General features: G+C 34.0%; 2 protein-coding genes across 2 annotated transcripts; one reads left to right on the forward strand and one right to left on the reverse strand.

The window, feature by feature from the left end:
• Window positions 1-678: 678 nt before the first annotated feature.
• Window positions 679-2,967, reverse strand: LOC132266623 (probable aspartyl protease At4g16563). Its single transcript, XM_059767554.1, has one exon. It carries the CDS (start codon window positions 2,837-2,839, stop codon window positions 2,243-2,245), a length of 597 nt encoding a protein of 198 aa, XP_059623537.1. The 5' UTR covers window positions 2,840-2,967; the 3' UTR covers window positions 679-2,242.
• A 2,600-nt stretch (window positions 2,968-5,567) lies between these two features.
• Window positions 5,568-10,889, forward strand: LOC132266634 (beta-glucosidase 13-like). The gene is made up of 13 exons (XM_059767565.1): window positions 5,568-5,978; window positions 6,189-6,258; window positions 7,370-7,428; window positions 7,655-7,730; window positions 7,984-8,061; window positions 8,183-8,270; window positions 8,469-8,706; window positions 8,875-8,984; window positions 9,222-9,466; window positions 9,574-9,605; window positions 9,822-9,921; window positions 10,070-10,184; window positions 10,310-10,889. The coding sequence occupies exons 1-13, from the start codon at window positions 5,607-5,609 to the stop codon at window positions 10,575-10,577; spliced, it is 1,851 nt and encodes a 616-aa protein (XP_059623548.1). The 5' UTR covers window positions 5,568-5,606; the 3' UTR covers window positions 10,578-10,889.
• The last annotated feature ends 2,308 nt before the right edge of the window (window positions 10,890-13,197 follow it).

The raw sequence follows: 13,197 nt of genomic DNA on the forward strand, positions 1-13,197 counted from the left end.
GTAATTAATTATTTGGAAAGTTATAGTATATTTTTAGGTTTCATCTTAATATAGCATCTTTGTTGGAAATTAAATTTTCAATCACCATGTGTATGTGTTTTATATATATGTCACATTGCATCTATCTAACTTATAACTTAAGATTGTATCTCCTATGTATATAATTAGATAGGCACTTGTTCATTAGTATAATAATCAAAACTAATGATCTATGTGACTCCAAAAACAAAAATAAAGTGAGGAATTTAAAGAAAAATTGCAAAGTACTGAAAAATTAAAAAAAATTGCAATTTTTGTTCTAGATTTTTTACCAATCAAATTTTTATATTTGAGTACCATAAAAGATAATGTGAAAAAAAAAAAGAAAAAAAAGAAAAAAAAGATGATACAGTTATAGAAATGAGTTATGAAAAACGGAATAGATAAAGAAAGAAAAATTCACGTATTTTATGGAAACAAACAGAGAGTAGTAATGATACTTATTTAAGTTGAAATTTTATAATAATACGTTATATTTTTGCCTCTATTGATTTTAAGTCGGGATATTAAAATTGTTAAAAATTCGGGATATTAAAGTCGTTAAAAATATTATTTCTCAATTTTTAAACATGGACATTTAATAAGGGACGGAGAGTATATGCAACCGAGATTGTGTAGGTTCTCACCCCACCTAAATAATTGTTTAACACGTGATAAGTATAGCCAACTACAATGTTAATTCGGGAATTTCTTTTCACCTCCCTATCATTACTCTTTTAAAAAATTAAATATAACTTTCAATGTTTTGCTTACATTTGCGCGCTCAATTAATGTTTGAATGAACACACAAGATGGACAAAGGAGGTTGCTTCTATGGTTTAAAACGTGGGTGCTTTTTCTGTCTCTCACAAAAATAGATACTGTTCATTGAATTACAGTTCAACCCCATCACTCGATTGTCACGGGAAAGCTCGTGGTGGTGGATTTGATTGTGAGGTTAGGGTACGTAGTGTGGCGCTTCTTTCGACACTTTTTGATATCTGACCTATACATTCATAATTTGTGACTTCCCCAACTACTAAATGTGACTTAAATATTTCACCGGAAACCCCGTGGTTTCATTACACCGCCCTACGCCGACCTCTTCTTCTTTTAACTCCATTACTATTTAGTGTAAAAGTACATTCTCACCCACCTTGTGTATTTTTTTTTTTTTGGCCTTTATTAATACAGTCACACCTCCCACCTTTGTATAATTACACTGCCATCTTGACGTCACTAAAACACAGTCTCTCACACACACACATCACCCAAAAACTCAAAACAACATCTCAATGCACCAACCATCTTCATCTGGTTAAGCAAACCCAAAACCACATCTCCAACAATTAAAAGCATTAGTATTATTACATATCATAGCAAAACCAAACCACCATAGTTGTCTACTCTCTTCACACAGACCCACAAGAGTTTTAGAGAGAGAGAGTGAACAAAAAAGACCCACAAGCAGCTTCAAAGGATTATATATATCCACCTGATTTATCAACCCAAATTTTAAAAAGTTGATTGATAATTTAGACAGGGAGAGAATTATAGGAGAGTTGAGTCAACAAAACAAGTCTAATATATAGTTGCAACATCTCCATGCAAGCAATAAGAATAGGCCTCACAAACTACTGATAATTGCTGATTGATAGTATCGTTTGACCAAAAATTGTTGGAATCAACAACTGATTGGCCGGTGTAATGACACATACGATGAAGCTAGCTTCATGAAAGGTTGATACGAGTGCTCTTAGCTTCATCCATTTAGAACATCATTGTAAACGGTGAAATTTGGAGTCAGAGAGAGATTAGGGTTCTTCTCTCAAATTAGATAGGTGTGAAACCGTGTAATTATGCAAAACGTGCAGTTGATAGAGATTGTATTCATTTTAAATGTCGACAAAAACTCATTAATTTTTTTTTTTTTTTTTTTTTTTTTTTTGATAGCATTGATCTATATTGCAAGTGGAAAAGGCCACTTGTAAAGTGGGTCAATGAGCACATGACTCGCGAGCTGTCTGTATTGTTCTCACATAGACATTAGTCATGTTAGGAGAAAAATCGTCTCCGGACACCCTCTCACTGGAGGGTGCCCATTGCTGATGTGACATGGGTGACATGCTAAGTATGTGCATAAAATATTTATCTCGTACGTATCTAATAGTCTCCTATACGTATCTGTACAAGACATCTGTATAAATACAATCTTAAACTCGCTCTACGCCAGACGGTGATCTTTCTCAGTCCGACGTAATAGTATACTGAAAATGCCCGTTTCTCGGCGACCACTGGATTTTAAAGAACGAGGTGTAGCTGACATTATCGGTCCTGTGGCCGGAATCTGACTCGCCGTCCAACACGAGCAAGCTGCTTTCACTGCTGTCGTCAAATTTTTGAGACCGAGTTGACTCGGCAGCGAGGCAGAGCCTCGACCGAACCCGGAAATTCCGGCGGGTTGACGGGAAGAGAAGAGAGAACAGCCGACGACGAAGTCGAGCACCTTCTTCCCCGGCAAATCTAGGGTTTCGACGGGCGTGATACCGCCGGTGGTGCCCGAACCGTAGAGAATCAAGTAGGGCGGGCAGATCTCTGTACAATTTGTGGAACTGGGTTCGCAATCTTGGCATCGAGATCGAGCATCTGGGTTGTGAATCCAGCCGCATTTGGGGTTTTCACAGTTGAGAATTTTGGAGGAGGAGGACAATTTGGGGATAAAAGAAGGAATGATAGGTGGGTCAGAGGCAGAGAAGGAACAATTTTTGCAGAGGTAACGGTGAGTAAATGGAAACCAATTGAAATCACTGTTAGTGTCCATCAGAAAAGGGATGGTTTGGGTTGGTGTGCCAAACCTGAGTGAAATGGAGTAGCCTCCATAGCTGTGAGGGGTGGTAGAGAGAGCAACAATTGGGGGGTTTTTGAGGTGGTGGGCTCTGGTTAAGGAAGTGGAGGCTAGATGGGTAAGGGTTTGGTATGGATCTAGAGATGGAGATGGCCGGGTTTGTGTGGAAATGAGAGAGAGGGATGGTAATGGTGGAGGACGTTGATGAAGAGATGAGAGAGAAAGCAGAGGAGAGAAGAAGGGGAAGCCATGGTTCTGCCTTCTTTTGGCCTGCGTATAATTTTCGTATATTGTATTTGTATATGTTAAGTATGTATTTTGTCTGCAGTATTTCTACATGATAAAAAAATAAAATTTAAAAATTACTGCTAACTTGGCGCTTTGTTACCGCTAACAAGGCAATAGCATGATAAGGTGTGAGACGTGTCTTCATCCCAACCCATAGATCTGCCATGAACACCCTTCAATAAGAGGTACCATGGAGTGGATTGCAACCCTCGTGTTGGGGCTTGAATCCCTCCAACTTGCAAGAAAAGTCCGTTATGAGGTGAGAAAATAAGACGAAGCCAATGACAATAATTGAAGGGCACGTAATTTTGCAATGCCACTCGTATATGCACCAAATTCCAAGAAAAGTCTATTGTGAGGTGAGAAAATAAGAGGAAGCCATCGACAATAGTACAAGTGTGCGTGATTTTGCAATGGCATCTTTTATGGATAAAATTCTCTTAGGGTTCAAATGACCCCAAAAAAACAAAAAAAAAAATCAAGTGATAACATGATAAGGTGTGGGACGTGTCTTCATCCCGACCCATAGATCTGCCATGAACACCCTCCAATAAGAGGTGCCATGGAGTGGATTGCAACCCTCGTGTTGGGGCTTGAAGCCCTCCAAATTGCAAGAAAAGTCCATTATGAGGTGAGAAAATAAGAGAAGCCAATGACAATAATTGAAGGGCACGTAATTTTGCAATGCCACTCCTATATGCACCAAATTCCAAGAAAAGTCTATTGTGAGGTGAGAAAATAAGAGGAAGCCATCGACAATAGCACGGCAATAGTACAAGTGCGCGTGATTTTGCAATACCATCTTTTATGGATAAAATTCTCTTAGGGTTCAAATGACCCCAAAAAAACAAAAAAAAATCAAGTGGTCCAAGACCTATGAAGGCCCATAATTAGAACCCAACAAAACATACATTTCTAATTTCTTGACAAAACAATGGACCACAATTACAAATGTCCATGAGCAAAGCATATACTATGGTAGACTAACCCTGTCTCCATTTGGATTAGTCTACAATGGTATACGATCTCTTTATCTCCATTTACACATATTCACATTTATTTTTTCATATTTCAATAACTTCTCATAGGGTTTTCCAATTTTATTTTAAGATAAAAAGTCAACCAAAAAAAAAACCTTTTTTATACTTCAGTTTTTGCTTATTTGTCGATTTTTTTCTGTCACGTGTTTTAGAATGTTGAAAATGCCTCAATTTTTTATTACTGTTCCTTGCTTCCATCTTCATTAATGTTCCTCCTTAACATATTGTGTTCTACATATTTAACAATTCTATAATACAGGTTAGAATCTTGAATGATTTTGTTCTTTTATTTTATTTTAATAATTAATATTTTGTTCCGTGAGAAGTATGGAAGATGATTGGAACGCAGATAAAAATGAATGAATAAATTTTTTTGGTTTGATAGAAATGAGACAAGGAGAAAAAGGATAATAAGGCGAATAAGTCATCCTTCATTCTTCGTAGAATTTCATCCCTCTAAATATAGGCGAAAGAGAGAAGGAAAGACAAGAGGAGTGAAGTTTTATATTATAGTATCATCTTTTGTAAATATTAAATAAATTTCACAAATAAAGTAAGTGGTGGATTTAATAATAAAAATAATTTGAATTAAACTCTCCTCTTAAACAAAGTAAATTGTCAATTTCTTCTCTTCTCTTCTCTTTTGCTCAACCGAACAAAAAGAGAGAAGAACACAATATAGGATATCTCATCCATCAGTTCTTCTATCCATTCCATTAAAAAAAAATAATAATAAAAAAATAAATAAATAAATAAATAAAATTGAATAAAAGAGAAAGCTTTATAAAATTAAAATAAGTATGTACAACGTGACAAACTACCCATAGGAAAAGATTCCCAAGGCAGTGTACCACAATTTACAAAGGCATTACATACAATAGAACCATTACATTTACTTAGTAAGCCAAGTATAGAACTGAAAATATCTATCTAAAAAAAGACATGTTTTCATAGAGCGCGCGTGCGCGCGCACACACATATATATAATTTTATTTTGTATTACCCATTATACATTTTCTATTTTTTGAGTTTTAGAAAATTATTTTAAGGTATATAATTTTATTTTGTAGTACCCATTATACATTTTCTATTTTTTGAGTTTTAGAAAATTGTTTTAAGGGATGATGGGAATAGGCTTAATAGTAAGCTAGGTTATTTCATTTTGATAAGATTGACGTACGAAAAAAATAGTATAGGTGCATTTAATGGAGTTCATGACAAAATGTATAAAACCATTAGGTTGTACGCGGTGGTCCCCCCTCTTAAGTCTTATCCCAGGGAAAATGGGGAAAAAAGGGGTATCACGTGAGGAAGGCAACGCTCACTATATAAACCAACATGAGGGTGAAGCTTTGGGGCATCAAATTTGAAACAAAATTTGTATATCGATCAAGCTGTACGTTTAGTACTCGATCATGGCAATCCTTTACACTACTCATGCCATCTGCCCTGCCCTCACTACTACTACTTTTCCCACTAATTTCAATGGCCATTCTGTCACGAGATCATCCACCACCACCCGCCACCTTCTCCCGACTACTCCTGGGAGGAGGAGTTCAACTAGTCCTTCCGTTGTGGGATATTGTGTCGGTACCAGTACCCGCCCTGTCCTGACTACCAGGAGGAGCACTTATATGAAGCCTCAAATTATGAGATACTCAACCACCAATATCCGTCGTCCTGTTCTCGCTATGTGTGCCAGTTCCACAACTGGAGAAGCAGAGGAAATCAAACGTAGCGACTTTCCTAAAGATTTTATCTTCGGAGTAGGATCAGCTTCGTATCAGGTACTATTGCATGCACGTACATTGCTCCGCCTTTAATTTTATAGCAATTGTTCTACTTAATTTTTGTGCATGTATATAACCTAAATATATAAAAGCTTACTAATTAATTTCCAGAGTCATACGTACGTTAACCTATATGTGCATGCATCTGCATTTTGCTGTACTGCGCGTCTTATATTTTTAAAATTATTTCGTTTGCTTTTCTTTCAGATTGAAGGCGCAGTAAATCAAGGTGGCAGAGGCCCTAGTATCTGGGACACTTTTACACATGAATTCCCTGGTCTCTCTCTCCTCCCATTAAAATTCACCTATATATATACATACATGCATATACATATATATATATATATATATATATATATAGTGTGTGCGCGCGCGCGCTAGTGAAGGAGTACAGACCTAAACATTCCTTCATTGTAAATCTTACACATATATATATATATATACTTGTTTGACCTTCCCGGGGAGACAAAAAAACAAAAAACAAAACTCCAATATGGCCAAGAACACCACATTAACCCAGCTTGTGTAGTCCTTTGTGGGCTCTCTACGTACTAGTTCTGACTTATTTCACTAGAAACCTAGAAGCTCCCCTTCTCCCATTAAATAAATATATTCTATGAAATATATACGGAGGATATATATTTTTATTCTCTCTTATTACTATGACAACCAAATAATAAAAAATTTCACAATGGCATTTCTTTTCTTTCATTAGATTGCAAACTAAAAGATCCTTAAATAATTAATCAATGGATCCTAAAAAACAATCATGGGCTTCCAGCATCTTTCCATGCTACATAGCACATGGCCGGCTGCAGTAATTATTTTCTATTAAAGGGCAAATGATAAATTTTTATTAGACGGGAGTACTATATTATCGGTACACATGAATATATATCTAATATTTCTCTTAACAATGTTGAACTGGCACATAATAGAATTACATGAATCCACTTTAAATTCAAAATAAAAAATAAGAAAAATTAATATTTTTCTTTTATACATATTTTGAATTTAAATGGACACATGTCATTCTATCATTGTGCCACATTGATAGTAAAGATGATAATATTCTCATTTAAGGGCTAGTAATTTAACAAATATTGTACATAATTTTTTTTAAGGTACCTGAGAACATACAGGTATTAGGTTACTATTGTGAGTTTTTTTTTTTTGGTAATTAAGTTACGAAGTTATGATTAATTGTGATTTGCATGTGTGTAATATATATATATATATATATGCACAAACATAATTATTTTTCCTTTGTTTTTAAATTGTTGAGACATTATATTTATATATTCATGTATATATTTGAGCTTCTGCTAAGGATACCGGATGTGAGATCCAGCTTCACGTCTTTGACAATATTTATCATAAAATTACAGAAAAGATTGCAGACGGTAGTAATGGAAACGTGGCAATTGACTCTTTTCATCGATACAAGGTACATGTTTCTTTTGAAGTTACCATTTTACACCACATAAGTCATTTAGTTAATCCAATCATTAGGTTTTTTTCCCGGTAAATTAAGAAAAATTACCACGAAATACTGCCATAAATTAAGTCTGAACTTTACTAAATCATTTAACACTTACATTAATTGAGTTTGAATTAGATAATTACAAGAAGATTTAACATTCACTTCCAATTTTTCTCTAACCATGTTGTAGGAAGACGTGCATATAATGAAGAATCTGGGTGTTAATGCCTACAGATTGTCAATTTCATGGTCTAGAATATTGCCAAGTAAGTATCCATCTTTTCTTTCTTATGTATTTATGGGTGGAATTTGAGCTCCATCATAAAGAATTCAAGTGATTAAAAATTTGAGGCCATTCAGCAACTGAAAATTAATTCGACCAAACTTGAGTGTTTCAAAACAAGAGAACATTGTTACATTTGGTAGGACTCATTGATCGAGGTCTTAGTTTGTCATATATATAATTTGATATATGTATTATAATATTGACTATTGTTTAATATTGTGGTTATTTATCAGCTGGAAAGTTAAGCGGTGGAATCAGCCGAGAAGGAATCGAATACTACAATAATGTCATTAACGAGCTCATAGAGAACGGTCATGAATCAACCTGAATTCCTTTATATTTTAATTTTAATTTTAATTTAACTTCCCATCTGTGCATCAACTTGCATAGTTTTAATTTTTCATCTCAAAATATTTATATATATATGCACAGGTATAGCGCCTTACGTGACTCTCTTCCACTGGGATCTTCCTCAAGCCTTACATGATGAGTACGGAGGTTTTTCAAGTGAAAAAATTGTGTAAGTGGCTCAGTTTATGTCCATTGATTCTCCTATTTACCTTGCTAATACATGACTAAGACAGTAAGACTCAAGTGCAGCTATGAGAAATATTAGATAGAAAATATTACATTATCTTTTTTCTTAAATTGTTATAACACTGTAACTAATTAAGACGTTGATCTATCATCAATATATATATATATGTATATATAACAGGGATGATTTTTGTGACTATGCAAACCTATGCTTTTGGGAATTCGGTGATCGGGTAAAGAATTGGATCACACTTAATGAACCATGGAGCTACGCTGTTTTTGGGCATCAACTATGTGCCCACCCACCGGGTGGACTTTATCCGTGGTATATGCATAGTAAATTGAACATGTATGACGTCACACATAACTTTCTTCTTGCTCATGCAAATGCAGCAGCTTTGTACAAGAAGAATTATCAGGTCAATTTCCATCCATTTAATTCAAGTTTTTTTCATCATGCATCTTCTGTATCATTTAAATTAATCTATCAACAAAAAATATAGACTATATATATATGACGATGTTGATATCAGTCCGACATTAAAACTGTTGTGATTAATTAAATACGTAATATTGAATGTTTATAGAAAGTTCAAAAGGGCAAGATGGGGATTGTACTCGTGACATGCTGGTATGAGTCTTATGATAAAGATAATGCAGGGGCTGGGGAAAGAGAAACCGATTTCATGTTAGGATGGTGAGTATATTTTATAAGCTTTGAAGTCCTTTCCCCATACAATTGCAATATATCTAACATTATGCAAGTTGTTCTGCTAGAGAATCATTTTCCATATATTAATTAAATGTGCATGCTTCATTTAAAATTGTGAATATTGTGGGTTGATAGAATATTAATCAACATTGTACTTCCTCTAGCTAAACTTATTGTATAATTGAAGGTTCTAAGTTTGATTCTTCCATTCTGTTTTTTCAGGTATATGGATCCATTGATAAATGGGAAATATCCAAATAGCGTTATAGAGAGAGTGAAAGATCTTCGAGTTTTCACCGAAGATCAACAAAAGTTGCTGAAAGAATCATATGATTTCATCGGAATAAACTACTATACAGCATATTATGCACTCGACAAAAATAAATATCAGCCACCTCCTAATGGTTTTGACGATGATTATGTGGAACCATTTATCTATCATCCGCTCTCTGATGTTTTACTCACAAGTAATTAGTCCTAAAATAATTCTAGCTAAGTCTTAGATTTGAACTTCTAATATTTGTAATTAATTCCATACTAATTAAAATGATCCATAATATATTATTGCTTGTAGGTCGGTGGAGAGGTAAATCAATTGGTGATACGGTAAGCGTTTAGTCATCCTCTACCAAAATTTTTTTTATCTAATTTCGATGGTATAGAAGAAAAAAAAAATAAAAAAACGGGTCAACTTTTTCAGGAGTGAAGAAAATTTCAGAAATGAATGGCTTAAAAGCTAGTGTTTTCATTTATGAATAGAGTATTAATCATCATTTAATTATTACTTATCTTATAGTATTAATAAATGTGATGATGTTGCAGGCTCATTCATGGATTAATGTCTGCCCGCGAGGGTTTGAACAAGTTTTGATAAACATAAAGAATAAGTACAATAATCCACTCATTTACATTACAGAGAATGGTAAGTCTTAAATTTATTTATTTTAAATACGTAGCTAGTATTTGGCAAGATTAATATTGTATAATTTTGAAATAAAATGGATACTATATATATACACATATACATGTATGAAGCTAAATACTTTTGGATCTTGTTGTCTTATTCATAGGGCTAATGGACAAAGATGAAGTAAAAGGTACAACGTTACAAGACGTGTGCAATGATGATACGACGAGGTTAAAGTACCTCCAAGATCATCTTCTTGCGCTTAAAAAAGTGAGAGAGTAAGTTTTCAGAAAAAACTTATTCATGATTAATTTACAGAAAGTTTAGTATTAATTAATATTGAAAATTGTGAAACATTAGGTTTTTTTTTTTTTTTTTTTTTTTTTTTTTTTTTTGCGTACAGTGATGATAAGGTTAACATAATGGCATACTTTGTTTGGTGTCTGATGGACAATTTCGAATGGACTGATGGTTATCTTACTCGTTTCGGCCTCGTCTACGTGGATTACAAGAATAACTTGGGCAGATTTCCAAAAAATTCAGCTCTGTGGTATATGAATTTTCTCAAAGGAGAGTCTGATGAGACTCCAAAGAAAGAGCCAAGTCATGATCATGGTCATCACGACCATGGTCACGGTCATCACGGTCATCACGGTCAAGGCCGCCATTAAAGGAGCATCAAACTCCACCGCCAATATTTCGACCCTCTATCTCATTTTTCAATAAAATAAAAAGTGGTTATGCCCACTGTTTTTTAAGGAGGAAAAAATGTGTTGGTTGGTTGATGATGATACGTGTTTGTTACATTTCTGTGTTAAAACTTGAGCTATAGCAGTTGAAGGAATGAGCCTAGTCAGCTTCACTAGATCAATTGTCAGGGTTTATGAGTATGAGGAGGACTACCTCCTCCTGTGTAGCCCATTATCATCTTTGAATTGGGCCAATTAATAATAAGATCAAGCTCAAGTTTATTACTTGGTTAATTATTATGGAGTTGCAAATCGATCATACAAGGTTTTCGAATTTGCCTAAATATATGTTGTCTATGCGCCTTTGTAACTCATGATGTCATGCATATATAACTTATCCTTATATATATATATATATATATATATATATATATATATATCCTTATTCCTTACATAAAAAGATTGCCGACCCGGACCATCGATCAAAATACAACACTGGCCTCATCCATGTATCGTTGTTCTAATTATCCATTCATATATTGTGTTGGTATATACTATTGCAAGCATGTCAATTTGTGCAATTGAATTGAAAAAACAGAGCTTTGATTGAAAAAACAGAGCTTTGATTCCTACTGTATGTATGTTGATGTGTGTGGTTATATATATATATATATATATATATATATATATATATATAAACAGAGCTTCACTTTTTACTGTGTGTTGGTGTGTAATTTTATATATATATATATATATATTGAAAAAATAGTGCTTCAATTTTTACTCTTTGTGCTGGTGTGTGGTTATATATATATATATATATATATAGTTGGTGTGTAATTATATATATACATATATATATGCATATGTAAGTAAATTGAAAAAATAATGCTTCAATTTTTACTGTGTGTGTTGGTGTGTGGTTATATATATATATGCAATTGAATTTTAAAATGCGGAACTTCGATTCACCACATCTTTATTTATACTCTCTTTTCAAATTACCCCAAAACAAATTAGTATACTCTGCTCAACGAGGAGATGCTCTGCTTAATTGACACCGATCACCATTGATTTTGATATTATTAGGGATGATTATGTTGTTCATCTTGGTTTAAATTGGGAAAAATTCAAATTATAATCTTGTCGACTTGGTCAGCACCTTCAATTTGTTGAGCAAAATCAGGGAATATTTTACTGTTGGTGATTGTTCCAAGAAATTCACCCTCAATGATCTAATAAGGCACGTTGGAGACAGAACAGAGTTGTTCCTTAGTGCCATAATTTTTGTATTGACGGGTTAATTTTAAAATGATACACTAAGCACGGTTTTTGTTTAGAATTTGATGTGCTGATAATTTTTGGTGTTAATGATCTTACTGTACTGATTGATTCGAGTGTGCTAGTATGGGATCGATGTTGTCTGATATGGAGCATTCGAGTGTACTGGTTTATTCAAATTTGTTGTTAAATATATATATATATATGTGTTGGGAGAGATGACAATAAACAAACACAACGGAATAATTCTTTTCCCTATATGCAAGTAAATATAGTATATCACTACTTTTATATGTATTGAAAATAATAGAGAACAAATCAATCACACCAAACCACAAGAACACAAGCAATTTTTTACGTGGAAAACTTCCCAGTGTGAAGAAGAAAAACCATGGGACCTAATCCAGTTAAAATCTCCACTATCAACCAAATAATGGATACACAAAGTCTTCTTTAATCGCAATTAGAGGGTACAAAACATTTCATCTCTACTTTTATATGTGCTGAAAATAATAGAGAACAAATCAATCACACCAAACCACAAGAACACAAGCAATTTTTTACGTGGAAAACTTTCCAGTGTGAGGAAGAAAAATCACGGGACCTAGTCCAGTTAAAATCTCCACTATCAACCAAATAATGGGTACACAAAGTCTTCTCTAATCGCAATTAGAGGCTACAAAACATCTCGGACCATAAGAACACAAGCAATTTTTTACGTGGAAAACTTTCCAGTGTGAGGAAGAAAAACCACGGGACCTAGTCCAGTTAAAATCTTCACTATCAACCAAATAATGGGTACACAAAGTCTCCTCTAATCTCAATTAGAGGTTACAAAACATCTCCGTGGTTTTTCTTCCTCACACTGGAAAGTTTTTCACGTAAAAAATTGTTTGTAATTGCGATTAGAGAAGACTTTGTGTACCCATTATTTGGTTGATAGTGGAGATTTTAACTGGACTAGGTACTATGGTTTTTCTTCCTCACACTGGGAAGTTTTCCACGTAAAAAATTGCTTGTGTTCTTGTGGCTTGGTGTGATTGATTTGTTCTCTATTATTTTCAGCACATATAGAAGTAGATATATACTATATTTGCTTGCATATAGGGAGAAGAATTATTCCGCTGTGTTTGTTTATTGTCATCTCTCCCAACAAAATGGTATCAGAGCTCTAGGCTGACAGATTGCCGGGTTGGCAGTTTGAGTTATGGAAGCAAATACGAGTAGAATGATTAATTTAAATGGTTTAAATTATCACATATGGAAAGGAAAAATGGAGGATCTTCTTTATGTGAAAGATTATTACCTACCGGTGTTTAGT

Source organism: Cornus florida, unplaced genomic scaffold (assembly GCF_030987335.1).
Source record: "Cornus florida cultivar Cherokee Brave unplaced genomic scaffold, ASM3098733v1 CherokeeBrave_3.0.0_Hap2_Chr01, whole genome shotgun sequence".
Classification (NCBI taxonomy): domain Eukaryota; kingdom Viridiplantae; phylum Streptophyta; class Magnoliopsida; order Cornales; family Cornaceae; genus Cornus; species Cornus florida.

What these genes read in the sequence shown, in the direction of transcription:
- LOC132266623 (XM_059767554.1), bottom strand. Translation starts at nt 2,839, where the DNA reads ATGGACACTAACAGTGATTTCAATTGGTTTCCATTTACTCACCGTTAC.
- LOC132266634 (XM_059767565.1), top strand. Translation starts at nt 5,607, where the DNA reads ATGGCAATCCTTTACACTACTCATGCCATCTGCCCTGCCCTCACTACT. An exon ending in ATGGTCTAGAATATTGCCAA is followed by an intron (nt 7,731 to 7,983) that starts GTAAGTATCCAT and finishes GTTATTTATCAG; the next exon opens with CTGGAAAGTTAAGCGGTGGA. An exon ending in ACCGATTTCATGTTAGGATG is followed by an intron (nt 8,985 to 9,221) that starts GTGAGTATATTT and finishes CTGTTTTTTCAG; the next exon opens with GTATATGGATCCATTGATAA.